General features: G+C 38.4%; 1 protein-coding gene across 5 annotated transcripts in view; it reads left to right on the forward strand.

Annotated features, from left to right (window-relative positions):
- ALMS1 (ALMS1 centrosome and basal body associated protein) overlaps positions 1 to 27,431 on the forward strand; it is a 76,136-nt gene that overhangs the window by 35,835 nt on the left and 12,870 nt on the right. For 3 of the 5 annotated variants that reach the window (XM_040590727.1, XM_040590742.1, XM_040590753.1), the window contains 9 exons: positions 1,197 to 2,744; positions 3,369 to 3,499; positions 11,661 to 13,410; positions 14,520 to 14,645; positions 16,391 to 16,561; positions 17,168 to 17,173; positions 20,371 to 21,566; positions 24,913 to 25,024; positions 26,267 to 26,521. In XM_040590727.1, coding sequence (XP_040446661.1) covers positions 1,197 to 2,744; positions 3,369 to 3,499; positions 11,661 to 13,410; positions 14,520 to 14,645; positions 16,391 to 16,561; positions 17,168 to 17,173; positions 20,371 to 21,566; positions 24,913 to 25,024; positions 26,267 to 26,521 — 5,295 coding nt within the window. The remainder of the gene's footprint in view (positions 1 to 1,196; positions 2,745 to 3,368; positions 3,500 to 11,660; positions 13,411 to 14,519; positions 14,646 to 16,390; positions 16,562 to 17,167; positions 17,174 to 20,370; positions 21,567 to 24,912; positions 25,025 to 26,266; positions 26,522 to 27,431) is intronic. The other 2 variants (XM_040590734.1, XM_040590758.1) reach the window with 2 other exon arrangements.

Here is a 27,431-nt window from a genome sequence, read left to right on the forward strand (position 1 = left end):
CCATCCATCTCAACATTACAAATAATAAAAAAAATTAATAAATCGATGTGACCTTAACAAGTATTGAGTCATTTCTATATGAAGAACAGTGTGTGCTCAATTATGCCTAATATGTTCTTCAGTGACATGCCCATGTAGTGTGTCATTAAAATGTGAAAATGTGCATTGCAACTACTTCAAATGTGTATTTTCCTTAGCATATTCTGTCTTGGCATTTGCATCTTGTAGCCAGTGGGGAAGAGTGGATCTGAAGGGTTTTCACAAATACCTGTCTAATCAAAATACCTTTGAATATCTGTGACTTCAAGAATCCTGCACTGACCTGTTTTTCTGACCAGAAGTGATTAAGCGCATCTCTTCTTATGCTTGTTGGACTTGCTTATTTTCTTTTATTATTTTTACCTTCTTTAAGCATTGTGGGAGACTTGGCAACTGAAACAACTTGGCAATTGGTACAAGGGTAGAGTTGTCCTCAACAGAGGTATTATTCAGCTGGGCGCTGGACTGTTTAATGTGCTTGAAAATATCAAGGCTGGGCCATGAAACAAAATTGCATGTGAAACAAAGTAAACAGCTGTTGGCAGGCGTACCTGGGAGCAGGCTCTTCATTGCCATGTGTATCTGCCAGCCTGGATTTAAGAACAGCATTTGCCATTAAATTAGGGTTTTTTTTTTTAACAAAGTAAGCAAATAGGTGTTGTACTTTTAGCGTTTGCATGTGTATCTTGTCTGCTTTTGGACCTTTCTAACCAGTAGTGGGAAACAAGCTTATCCATAGTGTGTCCTTTGACTTCTTCCAAAAGGATATTTTAGAAATACTGCCCCACAGCCCTCCTGTTTCTTGCAAGGATACCTTTATAATATGAGTGTTCATTTGGGCATTCAAGCAGCACTATGTCATTTATCTAAGAACATTTATTTAAAATGTAGTCTAAGCATTTATTTAAAAGCAATTTAATTAAGTTCTATAGTTTCTTTGATATTTATCCAAAATGGTCTAAGAGATATCTTTCAGTAGACAATTCGCATGGAAGTCTTAGTTCGAGTCTCAGTCTAAAATCAGTTTCCTAAATGTTTTCCAATATCAGAATTCTTCCTTTCCTTTACAAGCCCTTTAGTACAAGGAAAAAGTAGCCTTTACTGATGCAGCTGTTTTCTGGAGCCCTAAACTTAATGAATTTTCTGTTTCTTTGTAGGTAAATTGCAAACAAGTTTTAACTGCGGCACTTCTGCTCTCAGTATGTCTATACCAATGAATTCAGAAGTTGGCTCTGATACTATGTCACCCCGTGAACTCTCTCCCTACTTCTCGAGATCTTTTGGAGACAAACCAGTGAGTCAGTGCAGTATGTCATGCCACCAACTGCAGATAACTGCTCCACTTTCCACACAGCGGGAGGCAGAGTGTTCATCTGTCTCCAAACTAGCTGAACCAAACCAGCAGCGGCAGACTGTTTCACCTGGCTGCCGTTCTGACAAAGAGAGTCCCATGCTTGTTCCAAAAAGTGCTCAGGATCATCTAGCTAAAAGTGAGTCAAAAGATGTGAACAGCAGCCTGCAGAGATGGACTGCCAGTTCTTTGGCTGGACTTAAAAATGAAATGGAAGTTGATAGAGGATCACAAACTTCAAGTGTAGGTAGTAAGAGAAGTAAGGGTCAAGGAAGTGATTCTTTGATTGGATCTGGCACATTGCAAGAAATACGTGAGCTTTTGGCAGAGGCAGAGGATATAGCTGGCAGGTGGCGTGATCCTCTCGTTTCCATTGCCTCTTCAAGAGAAACTACTGAGTCTTCCCCAGTGCTGATTAGAAAGGAGGATGGCCCTGAAGGTTCCAGGTTAGGGAAAGACAACATCCCTCAGTTTCAGAAGATAGTGTCAGGGGATGAGAGTATGACCCAAAGAAGTATGCAAGAAGAAGGGTTGGTAATAAATCCGCTGAATTATGATGCATGCAATTTAAGATGGGAAAATTCTTTTGTTACCAGTTTGCACAGTCGTGAAGAAATGATGAAAGAAATGACCAAAGAGTTCAGGTCAGGAAAATCTGTAGGAAGGGCTGAGCCAGAAGGTTGTAGTAGTGTAACTACAGACAGAAATCAGCCTGGTTTGGTGGGTCTTGCACAAAGCAATGGAAGTAGTGAAGTCAGCACTGTAAGAACTTCAGAGCTCGGGAATCCTTCATCCTCAGAGTGTCTAGGCAGTGCCACTGATAGCACAGGAGGCTTCCAGAGCATGTTGTCTAAAGCTAGTGTAGCTGGAAGCAAGGCAGGAGGCATGCGAGAGAGTGATGACAGTAGCAGTGGAGATTCGCTAGCTGCCCGTGTCAAAAACCTTCTGGGGAATCCTTCTTCCTCAGAGCCTCTAGGCAGTGTCACTGGTGTCACAGGAGGCTTCCAGAGCGTGTTGTCTAAAGCTAGTGTAGCTGGAAGCAAGGCAGGAGGCATGAGAGAGAGCGATGATAGCAGCAGTGGAGATTCACTAGCTGCCCGTGTCAAAAACCTTCTGGGGAATCCTTCTTCCTCAGAGCCTCTAGGCAGTGTCGCCAGTGTTGCAGGTTTCCAGAGGATATTGTCTAAAGCTAGTGTAGCTGGAAGCAAGGCAGGAGGCATGCAAGAGAGCGATGACAGTAGCAGTGGAGATTCACTAGCTGCCCATGTCAAAAACCTTCTGAGAAATGGATCATCTGTGATACATACAACGCAAATTCTGAAGAGTGCAGATGAAGAGGAGAGGAAAGCACGAGGTAATAAAATGTCTCAGTTGTGTTTTATCAAGTGTTATGTTAGAATGGCAAATCTTTATTTAGGTATATGTTTAAGGGATTGCTTTGAAATGACGGGGTATGGATGTAAGAGGACCAGATTCTCTTCCCCTGATTTTAAAGGTGTTTATATTATATTGTTAGTGTAGGCTTTAATGGCACAGGGCTTAAATGATCAATGTTTTTTGGTCATCTTATGTAGTATGATAGAATGGGATAGCATTGTACTTTTTCAGTTCAAATGCTGCCTTCTGCCTAACATTGGTGCGAGAAGGTGTTTTGTCCATGTAGCTATTAGCCATGTGCTCAGTTAAGAATTTGGGAAGGGATTGTGTGAAAGAGTGATGACTTGAGTTTGAGACTGTAAAGATGACAGAATGAGTCAATGGGTCCTGGATCCACCTTTCCAAAGAAATGTTCAAAAGATGCATTTTAAATTCTGTTCCTGGTCAGTCCCATGAGTTATTTCTTAGTGATCTTTGTTGCCTTAGTCATGGTAGCTAGAAATGCCTAGCAAAGTTCTGATTTTAAGTTATAAAACTGTTATGGTATATGATGTGAGAAAATGGAAAGGGAACTGCTTTCTGTTTTATGTTCTTTGTGTAGCGTGGGTGAAGCTAAAACTGGCCAGCCGATCTCAGGAATCTGTGTCAGACTTCAATGAAGAGGACCAACAAAGAATAGAGGAAATAAAGGCAGAGCTGCTTCTGAGTGCCAGGAAATATGCACTAGCCAAGGTACAAAACAGACAAACGAGCTGTTCTGGAGAAAGTTTTTTAAGTGGGCGATAAATGCTACTCTCTTGCTTGTGATCTTAAAATGATGAATTATATTCCTGCAACATTTTTTAAGATTGGCGGCTAGACAGAGAGAGGGGAATACAGACTAATGAGACCTCTGTTTTAGGGGGGATGCTTGTTTTGGCGTAGTCAGTTCCTGGGTATGTTTTAGGACTGGACACAGTGCATAATATTGTGGGTTTGGGTTTGTTTTTTTTTGTGTTTTGTTTTTCCAAAGACAGTAGTTGGATATCTCAGGTGGGGTGGTGGTGGTTTGGGATGAGGGGGAGTGACACATCACTGAAGATGTCCTGAAGGAAGATACGAAGGACAGAGATGTCATCAGTGATGACGTAATGGGAAAATTGGTGTTACTGTGGTGAGAAAGTGCACACAGCTCATGATTCTTAATTGGCTTAAGAGTGCTGCTTTTCACAAAATATGCATGTGCTGATTGTGCCTTGTAAATTCTTCCTTCTGTGGAAGGAGTTTACTGTACAGTGCAGTAGTCTAGGCCATAGCAGTATTTGTTGTGTTACTTCCCGTGTGTTCTGAAACATTTGCAAAGGAGTGTGGTGTTTATTTTTGAGAGGATACTTCAGGGAAGAAGGGAGTAAACTGTCCCTCCTTTCTGTTGACTGTGTCAAAGGTAGTGGGCTTCAAATGCAAGGAAGAGTCATATTAGAAAAGAAATTCCTTAACGGTAAGGATGATGAGAAGAAGATTATGGAGTGTTAATCATAGGATGCTTTTAAGAAGAGCTTGGGCAAGTATCTCTAGAGAATAATCTAAGTGTAGTTAATGCTGATTTGGGGCAGGGATACAGACTGAACAAGCTCTTAACAGCTCTGTTTTTTGTGTAAAACTTAATATTGAACTGTTGTCATGTTTTGCCTGTCGTCTTTGGAGCATTTCTAGTTCATGTATTGATACATAGTGTGTCTGGATTGAGAATTGTCTAAGCAGGAGTATTCAGTTCACTTTAAATATCCATTTTCAGCATTTATCTAGTGTCCAGTCTAAGTATGTCATGGTTTCTGGGGCCGTCCATGTGTCCCAAGATAAGGCACTATTCATAGAGAGTATTTTGAATAAAAGAACAGACTGGAAAAATTCGGAGGTGCTTGTGTAATAGGAGTAGTGGATGTATGATGTATTCATGTGTGCAGGACAGAGAACCCTTGAGTTGGTGGAGGAGAGACTGGATAATTAGGCAGACCTAAAGGTTGGGGCAGATTCTGAGGAGAATGTAGGAAACTTGCATTTGAAAATGCAGTTGTAATCTGTCCTTAATCTGGTGTTTCAGACAAATGCCCTTAGTTTTGGCAGTATCTTCCTTTTTTTTATCTTGTCTGTTTGTTTTGTTTTGAGTTTTGTTGTTTGTTTTGGTTTGGGTTTTTTTTGTCCTGTACACTGCCTGCCTCCCAGGAAAAACAGTAGGGTTTTGTTTGTTTTACTTAAAAGCCTCGCATTAGCAAGAATGAAAAGCTGTGTTTTAAGAGTAGTCTGTGTTTGTGTTTATAGTTTCTTGGGCATGAACAGTGTTGGTAATTCAGACATCAGCTTCCCCAAAAACATCAGACCAAACTTCTCAGTTAATCATGTATTGATGTAATCTTTGGAGAGCTGGAAAAAGAAATATATTTTAACAATTTTCTTATTTTAACAACATTATTGACTTTAGAAATTCAGACAGTTCTTAAAAAAGAAAACCAAAACACAAATACATTTTTGCTTCAGTCTACTCATAAAAGCTAGAGGCCCTGAAGCTTTCCCTCCCCCTAACTTTCGGATTTTGTTAGGTCACAGCTCTGTCCCTAACATTGACTTGTTACAGACTGGAACCAAGTATTTTACCTTTATGTAATCCAGTGTCAGCTATGAATTGTTTTATCCCAATTTAAAGTAAGAAGAAATTAATCATAGTTTTGCAAAGAAAGATTCCAAGAAATTGTTTTAGTTTTACCACAACACTTTCTGCTTTGATATTGAAAATATTTTTGCTCTACAATGGCTTTAATTTGAGATAAAAAATGGGTTTGAATCTGCAGAATAAAGGCGGCTGGATTTTTTGGTTATATTTAAGATAAATGTATTTTTCCCTCCAAGCAAAACAATATGTCACTGAAATAAAGATAGTTGAAAACTATTTTACTGAAAAAAATGCAGCCAGTTTTGTTGCTGACAAAATAATCTACTGTAAACTTAATGGAAAATCTTCTGTAAAATACCTTGAATTTATAAAGCAAAGCTGGCCATGTGCTGACTTAAAAAGAACAGAACAAAGATTATGGAAAGATATTTTCCTTCTACTTAACTTTAAGACTGAGAAAGACAAACTGTTCCTAGCAGTCAACCAAACAATTCTTTCGTCAGACCGTCATCTTTATTTAGTGCTTCTGATGCAGGCTTATGATGAATGTTCTTTTTGGAAAGTTTAGACTCTGCTTCTCGTTTTTATAGGTGACAACTTGAGAAAAATCATGTACCACTGTGATATTTTATTGTTTACCGCAGGAAGCATGTGAAGCTTGTATATATATAAAAAAAACCAACACAACCCACCAAAACATGCAATGAAGAAGCAGGACAGCTTGGGAGAATTCTTCTCAGTGATCTTTTGATTCTAGGGATTGTTCTGTCTTTTGAGATAGTCAAGTATCTGTTTGATAGCTGTTTGTCACTGGTGATGTGTTAACAGACGCTCTAGAAAAGAAGCATCATAATGATTTCTCAAGTTCTAGCTGAGCAGAGTGTTTAAGGAGGTGACTGGGATATATGCACATAAATGGGCTCCAAACATGTACTCAAGTGCTCAGCTGAATAGTGTCCCAAAAAAGGGAACATTCGATATGAAAATTGAATTTTGAAACTATATCTCTAATAGCAGGCAGTGGTCATGAGCGCAACTCAGAATTGTATTTTATTTTCTTTTTCTTCTGTAAGACCGACAAACCTTGCATAGTGAGTCTGTTTATGGTACACTTCATTTGTGGAGTCTTCCTGTTGATTTTATAGCTGTTCCATTACACAAGGAGAGAAATCCTCCACTCATGCTGTTATGCTTCTCTAATAAACACTAAAGCTTGGCAGAAATGCTTAAGAATAGATGGCAAGTGTGGAACTCTTGACACAGAGGGTTTTTCCTACATTTTGCATTGACTCAATTTCATACAGACTCTTCCTAAGGGTCTTAACTGGCTGTTCATGGAAAGAGAAAGTGCAGTGCATTGGGCTTCTTCAGGAGGAAAAGGAGGCAGAGGCTGGAGATTTATTAACTGCAAATGCTTTGTAAAGAGGCCTAAGATATGTGACATGTCAGATTGTCCAGAGATGGGTCTTGTGAAGCTTGAGAAGCGGATGGCACTGTCTATGAAGTTGTTTGTGATAGAGGCAGAGGGTTGCCAAGACATTCCTGTAGATGGTTACTGTTAGATATAGTATACTATAGCCTATAGATAGGTTACTGTTTGATGAATAATTCCTGCATCTGTGGCCATGCTAGTGTGGCGGTAGAGATCTGTTTTTCGCCTGAGCAGCTAAGTTTGCAGTAGAGTACTTACTATTTTGATAGTCTTGAGAAGTTTAATCCTAGAATGGGTGACGCTCTTTGGTCACAAAATTATGTTTGTTGGTGTTTTTAGGAAAAACATACGAAAAATCAGTCCTAGGCTCCAGAAATCAGCCCTGTTACTGTCCTTCCACTGAAGTAATTAGAGTCTTTCTAGATAAAATGAATGTAAAGAACAACAGGGAAAAGCCAAAGATATGTAGGCTGTCTTCTGTTCCAGGAGCATTGTCTTTCAGGTTTAGCCTTCTTCTTGTGCCATTTGTACGTTCATTTTAGTCCCCCAGTTGATATAGAGGGATTGTTAAGTTGCTGTAAGATGTAAGTACAGTTTTACCATATTAAACCTAAGAATTTTCCATCTAAATTGAGGACCTTACTACCCCACCTGTATTTTTAAGGGTGCCAAATGGCTGTCTCTTGACTTACCTAAGAGCATTCCCCCATTGTATACTGTATTCTTCCACTATATGCTGTATTTTTCCACTCCTTGTGCTTTCTCACTTTTTCAGGAAGTTCACTGAGTTGTAGCTATAAATTTGCACTGCAATCTCTTGTGGATCATATGCCATACAGATCTTTTTTGGAAAGATGACACATAACAAGCACAATAAAACATGTGAAAGGCTTAGGAAGATGAGTTGATAGCAACTTCTGTGCTTGCTTTCAGTAGTAGGAGTTGCTGTGTATTACTTCAGGCCATTGAACTGATATGTGTTTTAGGGAAGAGCTTGTCTTGGGAGCACCCCTACCCTGGCCCAGGACTGCTCTGTGTCCTTGCATTCTACTGCAGTCCCTTGTTGTCCTTGGCTCTAGGAAATACAGGAAGCCAAATAAACTAGTTTACTTGCTTAGAATACAGAAGGCCACAGAAAAGTACTGCTTCAGAAAAATAATCCAGACCTTGCTGAAATAGTTTACTGCTAATGACATCTGGGATGTAGAAAGGTTGGAAAATCTGTTGTGCAGTACTTGTTTATACTTCGTGACTTACACCAAAAATGTTTTTGACTGATTTGTGTTTCCAAATTCCAGCCAGCTGCTGAGGATGTAATCATCTGGGGACCTGTGTTGCACTTCATTAATGAAATATACTCTGCTGTTTCCACAGTTGTTCCAATCAGTAGGAAAAATAAAATAGCCAAGATTTTTATTCTGTTTTTTTCCTAGAAATAAGCTTATCTGGCCCGTCTCCATAGAAGTACATTTCCCTCAGATTTGGTCTCTGCACCGCAATGGAAGTATTGTAATCTTGAATGACACTTAAATTAAGGAAGTGCAGATCCTGACAAATTAATAAAATGATGGGCACACTTAAATTCTCTCTAAAGAAGGCTGGTGGCCTATAGTTTCACATACACTAACGAGCTCTAATGATTTGGATGTAAGGTTTGATTGCTGATGAAATTATTTGTCTTTTGTCCATTTCCAGTGTTCACTAACCATGATACTGCCTCTGATGCTAAACTGACCTGTCAAAGAGGATCTGGGTGAAATAATGTAAGAGGGAGCTGCTTTCTAGCATGTCGTGTGAAGTATGGTGTGGTATTTGGTGTCAGGAATGGATTAATGGTATGATACCTGTTTTGGTTAGTGCATATACAAGTGAGGGGGATCTCGGTGTGTAGGTAAATGTTCGTTTCTCCAGAGTCTATACAGCTGCTTCCAAAGGTTAGTATTCCAGTGTTATTGCCCCTCATTGGAGGTGCAGTGTTAATGGATCAGGTGAGTAGTTGTCTCTGTTTGCTTCAGGGCAAAATCTGTTGCAGTTTTTTGATCAACCCTGATAGTAATAAATTACTGTGAATGGTAACTTTAAGGTTTTCCCAGTTATTCTTGCAAGGCTTTCTCTTCGTGCTCTTAGAGTAACAGGTTTTCTGCATGCATCTGCGAGTGTGGTATTTTATTCATTTGTTTGTAGTGCAATCTTTAATATAGAGATACTTGCATTTCTTTTCTTCCACACTACCTTCTGCTTACACCAGTCAGGTAAGTTGCTGCAAAGATCAGCTGTCAGCGTTTGGGAACTTCTGCTGTAACGAGCAAAGTCTTGGAAGCACAAGCCCTATACATCCCTTCCTCCTGATCTCTCCACACGTGTGGGGAATTGCAGAAAGTGGGGAAATGAGGGTGGTGAGCCAGTCAGTGTGAGAGGATCACGTATTGTCTGTCTTGTTAATCTCAGTAAGTCTTTGCAGACAATGAATGTGCCCTCTTAGTATGTGCTATTTGTAATGAGTCGAAAGAAGAGTTTGGAATATCCAAACTTCATTGAGGTTTTAGACACATTTATTTCTACTTTGCCTGGCAAGTAACTAGAGAGCCATTTGCTGATCCCTTCATACCTTTTATCTCTGTGTGATACCTTCTGCATACAAAGTATTGAATATATGTTGAGAAACTAGGTTACATTTTGAGATGCCAGAAGAAGGTATAGGTTCTTTAGTGAGCAGGTGCTGTAGCCCTGGGAATTTTCCATTTAACTGCAGCATCAGTAATCTGTCTTATTAATAAGCAGCTGAAAGGCAACACCATCTGATGAGTATGCTCAGAGAGCAGGGTGTGGATTTTTTTTTTTTTCTGATTCCGCTGAGGGCTATAGCATATGTTGCTTTAATTTTATTTACCTGCTATGATAAATTGTTGTTGATTGTTGCTGCTGGGATTTTTTTTTTTTTTTGATGGTGGAATGGGGCTTGAGGTACAGGAGAAAGTGGAAGCAATGAGGACTGGAGAGCATGCTGAAAATGGGTTAGTAAAATCAGGCAAAGAAACCAGGACAGAAGTTAGTACTAAAGTAAATTATTAGTGTCAGTTTCCTAAATGACCACAGGCAGGTAATTTAAGACACAACATTTTATACTGTTGTGTAAAATATGTGCCAGATACCTGAATACAATACATGTAGTCAGATAGCAGAGTCCTAAATATAGTGTCTCTGATAGTTGGGTGTGATACAGATGTGGGACAACTTACATGATCAGACGAAGATGTAAAGGTAACATTTTTTTAAAAAGGCTTTATGAGCAGAGACAACTGACAGTGAACTTCCTTATTTTGGGTGGGATTAGTGTCTTACCCGTTGCTAGGAATACGTTCTCTTTTTTTTGCAGCATTGTCATCAGCTTTCCAAACAAAAAAAAATAATAGTGTTTGTGGCAAACATATCTGCGGTGATGGGAGAATGAAAATGATCTGCACCTGAGAATTGGAAAGTTTTTATAAGTTGTCATTTACCTTAAAGAGCAAATCAAAGCTCTGATTATTTTCAGTCATTTTCTAATTACTGTCAGCAGTGGGCTGTGACCATAAAAATAAAAAGACTTGTTATGGCTCCTGTCTGAGAGGGAAATTGGCATACTTGTTTTAGGGGAAAAAAGAAATATCATTTACAGAAAATTAAAGCTTTTCTAATTAGATATTTTCTCATGCTTTGTAAAGAACAGCTTTCTTTTTTTCCCAACTGTTCCAATGTGACTGAGTTCCTTTCATTTTAGTTCTGCTTCATAAATGCTAGAGTCAAACAACTCAAGTGGAAGGAAAAGTCTTTTATATCAAGTCCTGTTTCATATAGTGATAGTTATGGCATAACAAAATGTCTAATGCAGAGGTATCCCTGTAACCCTATAATATCATGTAATCTAGTGCTTTGATAGCGCGATGTTTGTTTGGACTCTGGTCCAAACCAGAAGAGTTTTAGTGTGTCTCTGCCACCTGGTAGGGAGGTCACCAGAACTTAACATTACATACTTGGTTAAGGTTTGAGTACTTATAACTGGCAGCAAAAGTTGTATTTCCGTGGAGCTACGAAGGGCTGCCTTTCATCAGTAATTTACAGATCACAAGTGGTTAAATTGCATACAAGATCTCCATCCTTGGAGATTTTTGAAACTTGACGGGACAAGGCCCTGAGTTTCAGTGTTGTAGTTAGCCCTACTTTGAGCAAGAGGTCAGACTAGAGACTTCCAGAGATCTCTTCTAACTGAAGTTGTTTCTGTGATATTGTGTGTGGCTAATTGGCTATTACTTCAATTAGTAAAATTATCACTGAAGCCACAAAGATTTAGCGATATGTATGTATCTCTCTAAATCCCTGTGAATTTACATAGTGAATATTCCTTCAAAAGATAGTCATTATTCCTAGTGTGTTATGAACTGGACTGTGTATGAAGCCAACTGATAGGAAGAAATTTTTATTTTTGCTTTCCAGGGAGTGGAGTGATGTTGAAGAGGTGTTTACAACTTAGCCTATTTAACTGAGTTACAGCTTTATAGTTCACAAAAATAAAGGGTTCTGTTATAGATGTCACTGCTGCTGTTTGTTATAGCAACAAAACCATGTTATATATATATATATATAGCTAATTTGCTAGCACTTAAAATAAGACACTTTTTAAAATTAGTTCCATTAATAGATGAGTTCCAGAAAAAGCATGTGGCCGTTCATGATGACAGACTATTGATTATTGACAGCATTAGTCTTTTTTTGAATTCTGCAATCCAGATTTTGGAAGTTATCTACCTATCCTCTGTGAATTCTGTATTTTTCAGGATCCATGTGTGTGTGGTTTGGAAGCTGCTTCTGAGTATAGCCGTAACCAGGAACAGGACATAGAGCATTTCAAAACTCCAAGTAACAAAAGATTTCAAACTGACAAACACTCTCAAGCCGTCAGGACTAAGGAGCTTTCAGAGTCAAGCTTACGACAAGCTGTGCCATTATATAGAGCTGATCCTTCTGATGGTTGCCTGCTGAAGGATATGCAGTTTAAATCTTTAAGTACTGTTCGAACGCCTATCTGCAACCAATGTAAAACTGCAGCTAGTCATTCTGATGCCATTGCTGAACTTCATCCACCGTTGGAGAAGAATTGGGACACACGTGCAATGAAATCTGCAGCTTCTCCTGATATCCAAACAGAAGTCCATTTACCAGCTCAGAAGAAGCTGTCTACGGAGAAGTCTTCTGAAGATCTGGCTAAGCAAATCACTTCTATCACCTTTTCATCCCGAAAACGTTTGCAGTCACCGTTGACTTTCATGGCACTTAACAGTGGTCTTAGTGGCGACGGTCTTGATGGGATAATGCCTTTGGATGTGGACCCTGCTAGCACTGAGGAGCAGAGGTGTGACAAACACTGGGAAAGATCTAAGACCTGTCCTCCAAGTCCAATGCTTGCTGGCTCAGTGTCTAATGAGATTGCTTATTCTGCTGAGAAAGACAGGTTTCATGTCTCTGCTGACAGTAACAGAGTTGGAGCTTATCAAGAAACAGACTGTTTGTCAGATCAGGATTGTGTAAGCATCCATGCTGATAAAAGACAGACCCTTAGCGCAAAAAATTCTGATGTTCTGCCTCAAGATGCGGCTGAATTGGGCAGGCATACTGCCAGACTTGTGGGAATTGACTGTGATACAAGAGTCAGTCAAGAAATGAATAGATTTAATGAAGCTCATTCTGTAAGCTCATACCAGCAGGAGAAAAGCAGCCCACCTGGCCACATGCAATTGTATGAGAGATCAAAAGGTTCAGGTCCAGCTGTACAAACTGATTTGCTGAAGACCCATTTTAAGTTGTTGGCAAAGGAGAAGAAAAGTCCTTCTGATAAAGTACCTCTCACTCAGAAGGAGGCTGCAAGAAAGCAAATTGATATGTCTCACCATTCATCTACAGATGAGATTTTATCCACCACATCTGTATCCCCTTCATCACCAACTAAGAAAGCACTTTCTTGTGTCCATATAACTCTTTCCTCAAAATGTAATAACTCAGAGCTGCATAGTGGCCGGAACACTGAACATGAGATGAAATCAGGGGATAAACCTGAAGTTAATACTCAACTAGTGTCTTTAAAAACTCCAGAAACTTTACTAGAAGCTGTACCTCAATTATCACCTGCTGACCTTATTCCAGAAGATCAAAGATCTTCATCCTTCCCAATACCAGTGTCTTCAGCAGATGCCTGCCCAGTGCTTTCCTCTGTTACAAGCACAGCAGGGCAAGAGCTGCCTCTGCAAAGCAGTGAGAGCCCGCAAGTCACTGTTCCAGGTTCAAGAGGATGTTGTCTGAAGAATACCTTCAACTCTGTAGCTCCTGCAAAAAGTGGGAAAAGTACTTCTGATGCTGGCACTCAGATAACAACAGAAAGTCCTGAAAAAACAACCTTTTCAGCAGAAATCTATGTTAATTCACAAGGCAGTGAAAATGCTGTCCACCAGTCGTCTCTCCAGAAAACACATGAACTTCCCAACAATGCAACTTCATCTCTTGACAAGATTTCCTCTTTCCCAAGGCAGGGTGGTGAGCAAATTAGTGTCTTATATGTATGCATAGACTTCAGTCTATTCAAGCTCATTATATTTATAGGTATTAAAACCCAAAATCAAACCCAGCTTTTTTGTGGAAGTAACTTTCTTGAGATAATTTTGAGGCTTAAAGTTACTCATATGGGAAAGCCCCCGGCCCTTAAACTCAGGCTCTGCAGCCTTCTGGGTAGGGAGTTGTATCAATACAGTTGTGATTCAGTTCAGGTTTATCTAGAACTGAATTTGTTATGTACAGGTCTGGTTCAGGAAAATTTTCTGACATTTGTTTCTAGATAATTTGATTTGGCTCACTGTTCAGAGTTTATTGTGAGAGAGATCTGATTACTGATTTGCTAGGCAAGGTAGTACAAAAACTTAAGAGGAAAATATGCACGTTATTATTTTCAATGGAATAAAACAGAATGTGCAGGGCTTTTAATATCTGTTGACAGAGGAGTGTGGATGTTGCGCAGTCACAGTGATGTTTTGTACTACTGATGTGTGTAGACTTTTGTAGCTCTCATGATTTTATTCCTGGGCTCCAGGCTTTGTATGTCTGTTCTCAGGGTGTTTAAAATATTATGAGTTGAGAGAGCATTATATTAGAGTGCAAAAAATATTTCAGCTATCTGATCACCTCTTCTGTTTGCTGTCAGAAGTCAGCTAATGTTCTGGTCCAGACATTTGCTGGAATTCTGTTATGACAGCACACTTTTTCTTGATGTAAGAAACAGATATCCATGTTGATTTAAAATTGTTTCATTAAATATGGATCAACTGGGAGCCAAGTGGGTATGAGAGTTATTTATTTTTTTAAGTCAGTGTTCGTTGCCTTAGTCAAAAATCTAGTATTGAATAGGTAAGCAAGCTATTTTTTCTAGCTAAGCAATAGTCAACCTTCTACCCATTGGGTGGGTATTAAATAGTTAATTAAGTAATTAACAATAGCAGTTTATTTTCCTAAAGATTAGGGTATTTCTCCAGATTTACCGCAGTGAACATTGTCAGTAGTTCCTTGGGTTCTGATTTCTTGCTTTTTTCTTCAGTTGCATTAAAGGATTAAAGCCTGACTTCTGTTAATTGCTTTGCCTTCCATCCCCACAGATCAGCCCTTGTTGCTGCCGTATAAACCTTGTGGAAGTACTGGGATGTATTATGTTCCTTATCTAAAGGCAGGATCTAAAATTTCTCCAGCTGGGTCAGAAACCAGTGTTGAAAGCTCTCACTCAGGTACTTATCTTAGGTCTTCCAAATGCAAAATGATGGTTGTAGTTCATGGATCAGAATATTTCTATTTCATATGCAGAATTGTCTCAGTTGAGCTCAGAACTCTTCTGTTCTAGCAGTTTAGATTAAGTGCACTGTTTTTTTTCAAGTAGAAAAATGTCTTTATTCATGTTCACACCACTTTATAACACAAAGATGTATGAGTCCTGACTTGAAGGCTATGGTTTCAATTTCTTTGATGAAAGGGATGTTAGTGCTCCATTCTGGCAGTGAAAAGAAACAAGGCTCAATGTTTTACAGCTTGATAATTCACTTTCTTCTGGGAATTACTATTCAGTTTAGACTCTTTCATATCTCTGCCAGTTCTCCTTTTCAATTCCCTTATTTATGTACATTCTCCCAATTTTTTTATTAATTTGGTATGTGTGCATTCTGAAATATCTGCATAATACAACCTGCATTTTGAATAATAGCTTTTTCAGTACTGAATTTCTTTCCTCCATGTTAGGGGATTCCAGTGTAGAAAGCCTTTCTATAAACAGTGTATTTGTAACTGTTGTTTAAAATATATATTCACTTTTTCCCCCCATCCTCCCATCTCCCAGTAAAAAACACTTCTTGTTTACTGGAGGAAAGGATGCTCTGTGATTCATCAACTTCTGCTTTGCCTGCTGTTATTTTTCAGTTCTCTCCTGTATGCAAAGAATGCATCAGTTAAGTATTATAAGTCTTATTTGCAGGTTGTTTTCAGTCAGAGCTTTTTGACAGCCAAAGTTATTCGTAGACAAAACTTAATATTACAGACATGTCCAGTTCCTGGCAGATGTGCCCCAGGGGAGTAGGTTGATAACAGCAGTGACAGTAAGTGCACAGGTTAGTCATTATAGCCACAGATTGTGCTTGTAGTTGTTTGTGCGTCTCTCCTCATTACCTTTTTCCAGTCTGTCTGTTGTAATATGGTCAAAACGAGAGAAACAAATGTGATGCGGGTCTGTTGTTTTGCAGAAACTATGATGCTAGATATGAAAATGTAGTATGCATATGAGGCAGTGCTGCATTCTAGAAAATGTACAGCAGAATTAAAAGATAAATTTTGTTTTATAAACTCCCTGCTGCAGCTAAGATACTTAGCTCACGAGTAGTAGCTGAAAGAAATGGAGTAAGTCCACTGAATGTCAGGTGGTGATGACAAGGATGGTAAATCAGTTAGGGGACGTTTTAAGCTTCTAACATTAGGAATCAATGATATGCTAGTAAGAGAGCTCTGCTGCTGTTGTCTTGAATTCTTGTTTAGAGGTTATACAGACCTACTCTAGTCTTTCAGTTTTTCACTATTGTTATTCTGAGCTTGGAAAATAGATATTTACATCAGTCAGTGAAAATGTCTGGAATTTTTATGAGAGCATGAGGGAGTCTGGACCCAAGTCCTGTGTCTGGCTTCCTGGCTGACTTGTTTGTTTCCTTGTATTTGTCTCTGCTCATTAGTACAATAGGTAAAATGTACCTACCTTTCACGGAAGAACCTTGCCACCAAAGATCATGGAAAACAATGTGGTGCAATACCTACTGTTGCTGTATTAGTCACTAGAACTGCTCGCTAGGGATCATGACTATTGGCTGGTGAATATATTGGTACTACTGCTTGGATAACAGGCTTTCTTTCAGACCTTGTCTTTGTTGTGAAACCTCTGTATCTGTTTTCCCCGCTTTCTCTTTTTACTCGTAATTATTGCTGTCTTTCTCTGCAGGGTCAAATGATGCTCTTCCTTCAAGGTTTCTGGCAAACGTGCTTGATTTAAGGGGTGATAATCCTCCAGACAGTACGGCTATCAAGCATAAAGAAGTAATCTACAGTAAGAGGGCCAAGCCCAAGCTAGCCTGGGCTGAGGAGCAAATGATACCACTGGAAGCTACTGCAGGTAGTTAAAACCTGTGTTTATTTTTACATGTGTTTTCAAACACATGAAAGAAAGCAGAGCAAAAGAATTACTTTTCAGGATCTGTGATTTCTGGTCTCATGATACTGTTCATGGTCTGCCTGAAGGTGCTGAATTTGACTCATTTTGCTCTTCCCCAACTTTCTGTGTCTCCCCAACTGTCCAAATACTTGGATATTTTCTAGCATTTCAGTTGCCCCAGGGCTTGTCAGAGCCTTTGTAAGTTTTTTTTGGTTTTTTTTTTTTTAAATTTTTTTTAAAATATGATGGGGTTTGGGTTTTTTGTTTGGTTTTTTAAAGGCACTGTTAAGTTTGTGGAATGTGAAGTCTTCTTTATGTGAACATGAGCATTAAGTGTAGAAAGGATGCCCATGTAGAAAATGAGAGAAATTCCCTGGTAAATAAAAGCAGAGGATGGCTGTGTATATTGGGTTGGGGTTGTGTGGCTGCTCACAAATATGCTGATGTCTTGTGATGTCATGTAAAGTATCTCTGTTATTTTGGTATTTAGCTGAATTTTAATTTGATTTGACTGATATCACTTTCTTCCTCCATTCCATTAACCTTGTTGGATGGTACTTCTGAGAGGTGAAGGTAAGGGTTTACTCCTATAGTAGCCTACTTTAAGGCTTTATTTGTTGAGAATACTGGCAAAATTAAATTACGCTGAGCTAACTGATGATTTTGACACTGTATCTCATGACAGTAACTAAAATTAGTCCTGATGGACAGTCTTTTTGTGCACTCGTTCTTTAATTTTGGGTGGCTGATGAACTCCCTTGAGTCTGAGTAGGGATGAGGATTTTGTTGTATTTGAGAATTGCATCTTGTTCCTGGACAGAAGTAACTGTAAAAAGAAAATTGCTGAGTAGTTGCCATCTCTCCTAAATGCAACTATGAATTCCTCAGGGAAGCTCTTTATTGCATGGTATAGTATTTTCCAGCATGTTCTATATTAAACAAAGAGTGAGCAAATTGCATGGAGGTAATGTAATTGTGGCTGTTGATGAGGGATGGGACCTGAAACATATGAACGGCCTAATGGATTCTGAATTAGAGTTCCCGCTCTCTTCTAGGCAGTCACATATACAGGGTTTTTCAGAGCCCCTTTATTTTTCTTAGCATCATGTAAATCTGTTATATGAAGACATTTAATGGAACAGATTTTAATGGAGTACCTCGGTGTGATTATTGTTGTCCTTTTTAAGCAGGCAGCTCAATATGCCTGGGGTAAGGTCACCCCACAGAGCTGTGCTGATATATTAATAGGGATTTCTCCTGATTATTTTAATTTTTCATTTTAGAAAGGGTTTTGTTTGAAGCTTCTCTCTTCAGAATGGAGAGATTTTGGTATTTCCAGAAGATAATTTAAAATAATTGCATAAGACACACTGAAAGTAATTATTTCATGCTAATTTTAATTTTTTTGTAAGTGTACAAAGGATCAGTAGTTGAATTATTGCAACAGTAAAGACAATGTTGTCTGAACCTAGTTTTTCTAATGGAAGAAATAATTCTCTGAGAGCATTTATAAAATGCAAGAATACAAAAAGAAGTGGACTCGTATAGAAAAATGCTTTCTTCATTCACTGTGGGTAACTCAGAAGAAGAATGCTGGATCGTGGTGGTAGTGCTGAGGAAAGAGTGTGTGTATAGAAGTGAGCTCTCCGAACAAGAATCTGCAGTAACAAACAACACATCGTGTTGGAGCAGAGATCAACAGATACCTTTCTCTGAATAGCCTGATTAAAAATGAAAGGGAACACAAGTGTTAATATAAAATTATCTAATAGTATTTTTCTGTACCTGTGGTGGTCTGAAGACACAGGCAAGAACAGAACTGTAAGCAGAAATCATCTTTTGTTAAACCAGCCAGTACAGTCGGAAATTTAAGCAAGCTTTCTGAAGAAAGACTTGTGTGTCTAAAATTTCCCTGACTTCTTGCACTGTATTTTTAGATGGTCTAATAAAAGATTACTTCTACCCACAGAGCTTGTCTAGAGCTTAAAATTATGCAAGTTATGTATTTTTTTCTAAAAGTTTCTCTATATAAACTTATCTTTATTTTTTGCCTGTTTGCATTCCTTCCATTTTGTTGGTAACTTTTAAAAAATACAGAAATAGCAAAAATTCTGCATAGTGTTCCCAAGCCTGATTTCATTTGTCAGGAGGATGTGGAGGAATCCTCTTACATTAGTATATGAATATTGACCTTGTATGGGAAGACAAATTCCTCCAATTTCGGAGTTAGTGAGACTGGTCTGGTTACACTGTTCATGATTCTGACATTACACTGCAGTGTCTTTGTGTTGGGAAGGGAAAAATTATATAAAATACAAGGAAAACTAGTGACTAAAAGTAAGGTTTATGAGGCAGTGTTAACAGTATGAATTCACACAATTGTAACCTTTCATAAGCTTATCTTGCATCGCTTTTTTCCCTGTGGAATTGAGGTTTTATAAAAACATAGCTTGTGATTCTTGATGAGGTAGGTAGGTATGTTCCTCCTGGGGTAGGGAGAGGCTTGGTTGTGGGACTTGCCACCCTTTTGCTGAATCAGTGGAAAAACTTGCTCAAATGATGGAAGGAAGACCCGGTTTCCAGTTCTGTTTTCATCAGTAGGTCACAGTCATAGAAACAAGACTGTTAAAGAAAAAAACAGACCACCAACAAAAATACAAACAAAAACCCAAACTTGGTAGGAATGTTGGAGAGATAGAGAGAAACTAGTATGGGTGTGATTCCTGCCACTAATGGAGCCTGATATGGGGAGCTGTCAGCAAATACATTACCTAGTCAGTGTTGTTACCATTAGACAGTTCTTTTTTTATATTAACTTTTTATTGCTATTAAAGCTATTACTAGTTTATAAGGCATCTTTAAATGATGTACTTGGCTAAAATGGCACGGAATATCTTGCAGTAAGCATAGGTACTTGGGAAATCCTTCTGGCAGTAGCCATAATTCTTAATTTCTGCCTTCATGGTTCATGATATAATGTAATCCGTTATACAAAGAACATAACATTAAACACTTTTTACTTTTAAAGATTTGACTTATTTTTTTTAGAGTGTATTACAAATGACTTTAAACTTATTTTGGAGTATATTCCTGCTAGCACATGCTGCATGCATACTTAATGTATGTCTATTACAAAGGAGTTTATAATTGGATTTCTGCATATAGTCCTTTGTAATTTCAGATAGTAGCATATTCTGGAGGGATTTAACTGCTGCTTTGAACTAGAATGTGTCATCTGAGCTTGAAAGCAAAGCCAGGTTTTAGAACCATCTCTGATGGCACACTAAGAGCTCTGCTGGTATTGGTTGTCTTATGTATAGTGCTGTTCTGAGTTAGTTAAGAGATAATGTTTAGGCATAGCCTTAGAGGGCCTTTGTACTCCCTGGGCATTTGTCTTAAAAGAGGCAAAATGAGTTGCAGCTGCCTGTCATGAGTTTCCATAAATACAAAAAAAAGACTCAGTCCAACTTTTGGTCGGAGTAATTACCTGTGGTGTGACTAGATTATTCCTTCAGATTCAGTTGGATATAATATTGTCTTGGATTCTGTGTTGCAAATGATAGAAAACATTATTTATGTACTTGTAATAATGCTGAAACTTCATTTCTAAGTTTGTTGAATTTCAGGAATGAGTACAGTGATTCCTGCTTTTAATACTTTGAAGTGATTGCAAAGGATTAGGATGAAATTCATCCTTCTTAAGATTTGCTGTTTGCTACTTGCTTCCTTGTACAGAAACAAAACATTTTAAGTGTTTTCTTCTCTTCTAGGACATACAGATCGTTTGAAGTCTGTAAAACCCACTCATTCAGTCTTCAAATCTTCACGGTTCTACCTTCATCATCCAATGCCCATGTGTGAGAGCTACTTCCTGTCCAACAGTGAGCTGTCAGAAGACAGTTCTGGTATTGGATATGCTAGACCTCCCTCAAGTGCTGTCTTGCAGAATTGGAAAAAACCACATTGGCATCAGCGTGGTGTCTCTGTTCATCATAAAAAAGATGGTGAAAATGAATTCTTTCCACTCACTGTGGAAGCAGATTACAGCAAGAATGAGGATCTAAATGCTAGTGCATCTTTGGGGAATGAAACATCAAGGAAGGAGCTACTTCAGCATGGCAGAAGAGCAGCAGAACGAAAAGCAGCTAGAAATTATCCTTTGCCATGTAGTCAAACAACTTGCCTTAGTGAGAATGTGGAGAAAGACCTACCACAGAGACAGAGAACCCACTCCAGTGGTAGCTTAGATGAACTCTGGATTAAGTTTTTGGAGTGCCAGAAGAGACACCAGCACCGTGATTTTAGGAGTAATAGTGAACTGTCTCTTGTTGAACGCCTCCATCGATTGGCCAGGGTCCTTCAGAATCCCATTAAGCATATAATAATACCAACAACATCTGAAAAGAACATTTCTGAAAAGAAAATAAAGGGAAGAGAACCAAAGGAAATAAGACTGCCAGAACAGAGCATGTCTGAAAGTACCTTGGAGCCTAATGCAACATGTGTTGAAGAAAGACCACATATCACCCATGATAAAAATAGCTTTGTTAAGCTCAGGAAAAATAGGTCAGGAGAGAAAATTATCCGCCACATGAATAAAATTTTGGAGCACCAGCAATGCTTGGAAACTCCTAGTGACACTTCCTCAGAGTCAAGGCTTAGTAGAGATCATGGCACCATGATCAGTTCTACTGCCTCAGAATCAGATGCAGTGACCCAAACAGAGATGGAAACTGCTACTCAGACTGAGGCGAGCAGTTCCATTTCCACCATTGATACTGCCAGGCTAATCAGGGCTTTTGGGCATGAAAGAGTGCAGGTGTCACCAAGACTTTCCCAGCTTTATTATACCATCAACCACCAGAAATGTCGCTGTGAAAAGTGGGACAAGAGAAGCGGCAAAGCAGTGGGTGTAGAATATCCGAAGGTTCCTTCTGAAAGAGCCAAGAAAAGGAAAGAGATCCAGGTATGTGGTTGGTTAGACCAAAAGACAGTTTTGACTAATCTTTACAGGAACTTTTAAACTGCTGTATAGTAGTAGAGTTTGTTATTCAGAGAATCACTTAAAATTTCCCAGAGAGTGTTGTTTATGTGGTAGGCTTCTGTCTTAGATCAAAGTAGCTCAAACAAGTGTCTCTGCCTTTCCAGGAATAAGGATGAGATCAAACTGTCTTAAAACATCAACTGTACTTTCTATCCCTTTGTTCTTGCCTTTTGTTTCTTCCTTTATTTGTCTTGGGAAGCAAGATCCTCCTGTATCTGATTTCTAGTTGCCTGCAGGTTCTGTACTTTAGCAATTGTGAAGATGGTGGTGGTAAATTAAGGTCGTAGATTCTGACTGCATATTGCTACCTGAATTATCTCTGTGCAATGATAAATACCATTTCATAACAGTAGGAATTATTACTTGAAATTTCTTACTGTTTATCTATCCTTAAGTGTTGGAATTATTTTGTCTTGCTTGAGTGTTGGTTGTAAGCTTCTTCAATTTCTGTATTTGGCACATGAGGCATATTAAAAGACCAAGTCTCAGCCATAAAAATTCTAGGTGAACAGTCTGGATTAAAGCTGTCTTAAAGTGGAGAAAATGTTTTTAATTACTTCAGTTGAATTTGGCCATTGTCCTTTGGAGGAGAAATGAAAATTTCCTTAAAGAGGGTCTTGGCATGGATTTGGTGGTTATAGTAAGAAATTACGAAGTCTTGGTGTTCTGTAATGTACATTAATGCTGAAAAGTACAGGAACAACTAAGAAATATTTCTTTTTTTTTTTTTTTGTATTACTGGAAGACAGTGGTATTGTCATCATTACTAATTGCTCTCATTAAAATGAGGTATTGTTTGTGGGTTTTTTTTGTTTTGTTTTGGTTTTGTTTTTTAGTAGAAACCACTCAAGCCCAGTCTGTGTGTCAAGTAAGGTAATGAATGCATGTCTAGGGGAGAAACAGTCCTTTTCAAGACTAAGAATGGTTTAAAAATATTTTTGTTAATATTTTTATTTATAATATTTATTTAAAGGTAAAATAAAATTCTCATAAACTTGCAACATTGGGACCATTACTCAGAATACTGAGGATCTAACAATGAAATTCAGATTCAGCATTTCTTGCATGGTTGCACTGTTTAGGGGATGATATTATTCCATATTACATTCATAAGACTAATCTTTCCATGTCTATTTTGACCTTAAAACCAATATCTAGTCTTTTGCCTGTTAAAATCACCCGTGAGATAACTGATTGCAGTAATACTTTTATGAGAATAAAGGCTCACTTTTCCCGGTGCTTGCTGTTGCATTGAACCCGTATGTCTTTAGAAAATAGTATCTTTCATCTGCTGATGTTGTGTTCTTTTTTAAAAATACATACAAAGAGACACATGACCAACCTCAAATACGGAGTAAGAGGAAATTAAAGGCTAAATGGTAAACTTAATTTAAAGTCCAAATTTTGGTAATTTCTGTGGTGGTTGGTTGAACAGAAATCATCACTTATTGTTTTGTTTTAGTTGCAAATATCTGTGGTTCAGAGACAGATATTTATTTGTAGCAGGAACCCTACTTCTAGAGGGACTACTGTATGAATCTTCCAGGCAAGCGCTGCATTTTGTAGCTCAGTTTTTTATGACAGCCTATTGTCAGCACTGCTTCCAGAAAACTTGGTTACAGCTTTTTTTATTTATAGATGCTGAACCCATCCCAGAAGGTTTTTATCTATTCCAGTTTCTGTTATTTCTAAAGCACTCTTCAAGCTGCCATCTGGTAGCAGGTACAAAGCTAAAGGTTGCGCTATTCAACTGCTCAAGGGCTTTGAAAGCACTGCGCTGAATATTCTAGTCCAAATAGGAATATGCATGTCAATATTCAGTATTGAATGGCTGCTTATATTTATTTCAGCAGGCTGATATGCATGTGCATGTAAATGGGTTATCTTGATTTTTTTTTTCCTTACTTTACTCTTCCCTTTTGCCGAGCATGTATTTAAATTTGCTTCTGTTTTCTGAAAGGAGATGCATATCTACTACATCTGTCTAGTGCACTTTACTAGAGCTGTAATAGTTTTATGAAACTAAAAAATCAGTTCTTGCGAGTATGCATGAGACTAAAAATTGCCTCCTTTTAATGTTGAAATGAAATTTATGTTTATCATTGAAGTGGTGATAGCAGAGGTTCAATAAAAAGGTAATAAAAAAGCCTCTGTTCATTTCCATCATGGCAAGCATTATGAGTTACTAATAGGATACTAATTGCTATGATCAAGGAAAAAAATATCTGTTTCATAATTAAAAATTAAATTCAGCATGGTTGCAGAGATTGGTCTGTGCTACACTGTTGGATTTGAAGCCTGGGGATGCACTGTCAGTTAATTGCTGTTAATAAAGTACTAACCTTCTCTGTTTTTTATATAACCAAAAAGCTTGCGGACTAGATACATTACACTCCCAGAGTATATTCCTTCTTAAATGGCTGTAAACTTGTAATGTCATAAAATTTAAATTAATTTATTAAAACAAAGTTGTGCTGCTTACATCCCTGCAGCTGGCACTTCTGTTTGTGTGAAAGATGAAAATGTGAAACTAGTGTTTTGCCTAAGCCATGCTTTTACCATGTGACTTTTATTTCTTGTTTTTATCGAGTTTAATTTTCTCTGCCTGGAGAACTTTGTATAATGAGGATGACAGGGTGAGAGAACTTCCTGTGTTTTGAAAGGACTCTGCTCTTTCATGTCAGTGGTACAGAACTGGATTTCATTGTGAATTTACAAAGCAGCATGTTGATCTTTCAAGACAGTTTGTCCCTCCAGCAAACCCAGCAACCGTTAAAGGCTTTTGGTTTGAGAGGGTAGGAATACAGGGTTCAGTTTAGATGTTTATTCTCGCTCTTCCTAAAGCAGAAGTATTTCACACTTTGCAGTCTCTCATGAAAGCCCAGCCAACAAATGATCTTGCTGCAGCAGAGGTTTTTTTCTAAGTCTGTCTTGACAGGCCACATTGTCCCATGAACTCTGGACAAATGAGTTGGAGGATGCTCAGCACTGTACAGAATCTCTTGCCTACAGAAATAATGTCCTTGTCTTACTATAATGGGATTCTGAAAATGCAGTGGTGCATGAGGATAAAGTCAAGGCTGACTGTTGTGTGGTGTAGCCCTAAGAGACACTGGTCAGCTTGTGATAAACATCTTAAGTAGCCATAGAATTAAGATACAACAAGTAAAGAGTGATGGCTATACTTTTTTGCTGTTTAAAACCCACTTCCTGTTCGTTTTGGTTAGAATTTCAGGAATTTCTGTTCTCTTGCATCCTTTTTTTCTAGAATGCAATCTCCCTTTCATCAGATTCCACTTCAAGCAGCGCTTCTTGGGGGCCAAGCTCTGCTCTTAGTAACAAGCGACGGACGCGGATGCTCAACAAAGGTATCCAAGCAGGTGAGCTGTTGAATTACAGACTTGTCTTTTCTGTATTTGCTTCTGCCTTGCATCTCTTTGGAAACCATTCTCCAAAGTCTGGTGTGTGTTTCTGGTGATGGGTATATACAAGCAGCATTCTTCACATTCACTTCAAATGCTTTTGGAGAAAGATGTAATGTTCTAATTAAAATGAGCCATTTAATTTTCTTTCTTGGTCTGCTTTAGTAGCCAGTTTCCTCACTCACAAGTTTATTAACCTAAGGGTCTGATCCATTTCAATAGCAAAGGTGGACTAGCTGAAGGGTTTTTTTTACATTATTTTCTCCTCAAGACATCTGTTATTCACAGAATGTATTTTGTAAGCATATGCTATTTCTGAAGGCAACTGCAGTGTTTCATATTCTTCTTGGTAATATTTTGGATGTTATATTCTATTTAAAACATAAGCTGATCCTGGACTGGTACAGTTCTGCATTTGGGTTTTTCCGGTGGCAATTATCAGTTTCTTCATTGTTTTCGTTTACACACCAACTTCCTGTTGTCAGATTGAGTAAGGGCCTTGTTTTGTTTGTCAGACATATGAATGATTTATTATGACTTTTTTTTTTTTCATGTGCAAGTGGATTGAACCAGAAAAGTATTTTCATGGCTTGTTTTCAAGATCTCATTATGGTTTTTTGAATGTTGTTGATGCCTTCCATGTTACATATTTCTGTTAAATATTTGTAGTGCTGTGGGCAAACCAATCTTCTATAGCCAAAACATCGTTTTGGAAGGGACACACTGGGTAAACAAACAGGTTCAGAAAACCCTGCAGTACCATTGTCCAAAATGTAAAGCTGTATGTTGACCTGCCACTGTGTCTTTCACCAGCAGATTTGAAGTTGACTCTTCCGAGAGTCAACTGGGATCCCCAGCCAGGGCCATAGTTGGTTCAAGTTTAATTCCCTTCCCCCCTGGTATCTCTATCTGTATCTGTGTTTGGTTTGCTTGCGGTAATTGATTTACACCACTTCAATTTTACTAAGATTATTATACAGTAACAATCCTGAGTCACTGTAAACTTTCTTCAAAGTGGGAGAGTTGGAAGTGCGAATATAAAAGATTTTTCTTTTTGAAGGTGGGGTAAAGAAAGTGGTCCTTTAGCTTCAAAGTAAAAATTGAGGGTCATTCCCTGAACTGTGCGTGTCACACATACTGATGTTGAAGTACTTCCAGCTGCTCTGGAATAAGATGTTACTGCTTCATTTTCAACTACAGGAGACTTGGAGATTGTGAACAGTGCAACTAAGAAAAACACTCGAGATGTTGGTGTGACTTTTCCTACCCCAGGATCTAGCCAGCTAAATCAACAGCCACAGGAACCCTGGCATTGTGTTGATGGTAATTTTGGAGAGTCAGATGGTGTGGTCACAGATCATCAGGCAACAAGAAGCAAGGACAAGCAGAAAGGAGAGCCAGGCAATTTTTTCGTGGAGAAAAGGATGAAAAGGAGCAGGCTGCATTTACCACAAGGTCAGTCCAAAATACACTTTCTCTGCAGACCGGAAAAGCCGTATTTCTCAACGGCAACTGGCAAATTATGTGGGGAGGATTAGCTAGGACGCAGAGCAGTCTGTCACTAGTACAGTCAGTTCTTATTCTGTTTTAAGCAATGAATTTTAAACAAAAACACTGTCAAATGAACTCTAGTGCTTTATTATGATTGTATTTTCAGTCAAGCTGTTAGATGCAACCTAGCCAGTAAAGGCAATAAATAGGAGGCAATGAATAAGGTAAGGAAAGACGAAGGAGATGGGAATCATGTAGGTACTTAATTTTGATTTTAAGGTGTAAAGGGTTCCGTTAAGCTCTGAGTAACTGGTCACTGTAAGTTGTACTTACTGTTCATGTACTGAGGCTTCAAGAACAAATATTTTTTCAGGAGTACTTGAGGAGCACAAGATCCGTGGTACCAGAAGAACTAGACTAGTCTCCCTGTTTTTAGCTAGAGCTTGGTTTTGGGCTGATGGTGTAGCCTCCTGATTTTTTTTGACCCTTTTAAATTTCCTGTCAGTCTTCACAATGATTAGATGTTTAAAAATATTTTCCTTAGTCATCTTTGTTGTTATTACAGGGACAAATTATTCTCTCTCACACCATTTTAATCTAGGAAATTTAGAATATCTACTCAGACTACTAGCTGATGCATTCCAATCCCATTATGTATGTAAATTGTTAGTAATCTAATTGTTATATACATATTTAACATTTGGAAGATGTAAAGCATTTGATCTTCAAAAATATCTATAGAAAGCCATAGGGCTTAGGACAGGAGAGAGACTCCTTGAAATTGTGTGATTGCTGGTGAGTATTCTTTCTATAGAGAGAAACCTGCAAACTCAACCATTTTGTGCTTTTTCAAAAGTGTCATTTAATAAAGACT

Source organism: Falco naumanni, chromosome 1, assembly GCF_017639655.2.
Source record: "Falco naumanni isolate bFalNau1 chromosome 1, bFalNau1.pat, whole genome shotgun sequence".
Classification (NCBI taxonomy): Eukaryota; Metazoa; Chordata; class Aves; order Falconiformes; family Falconidae; genus Falco; species Falco naumanni.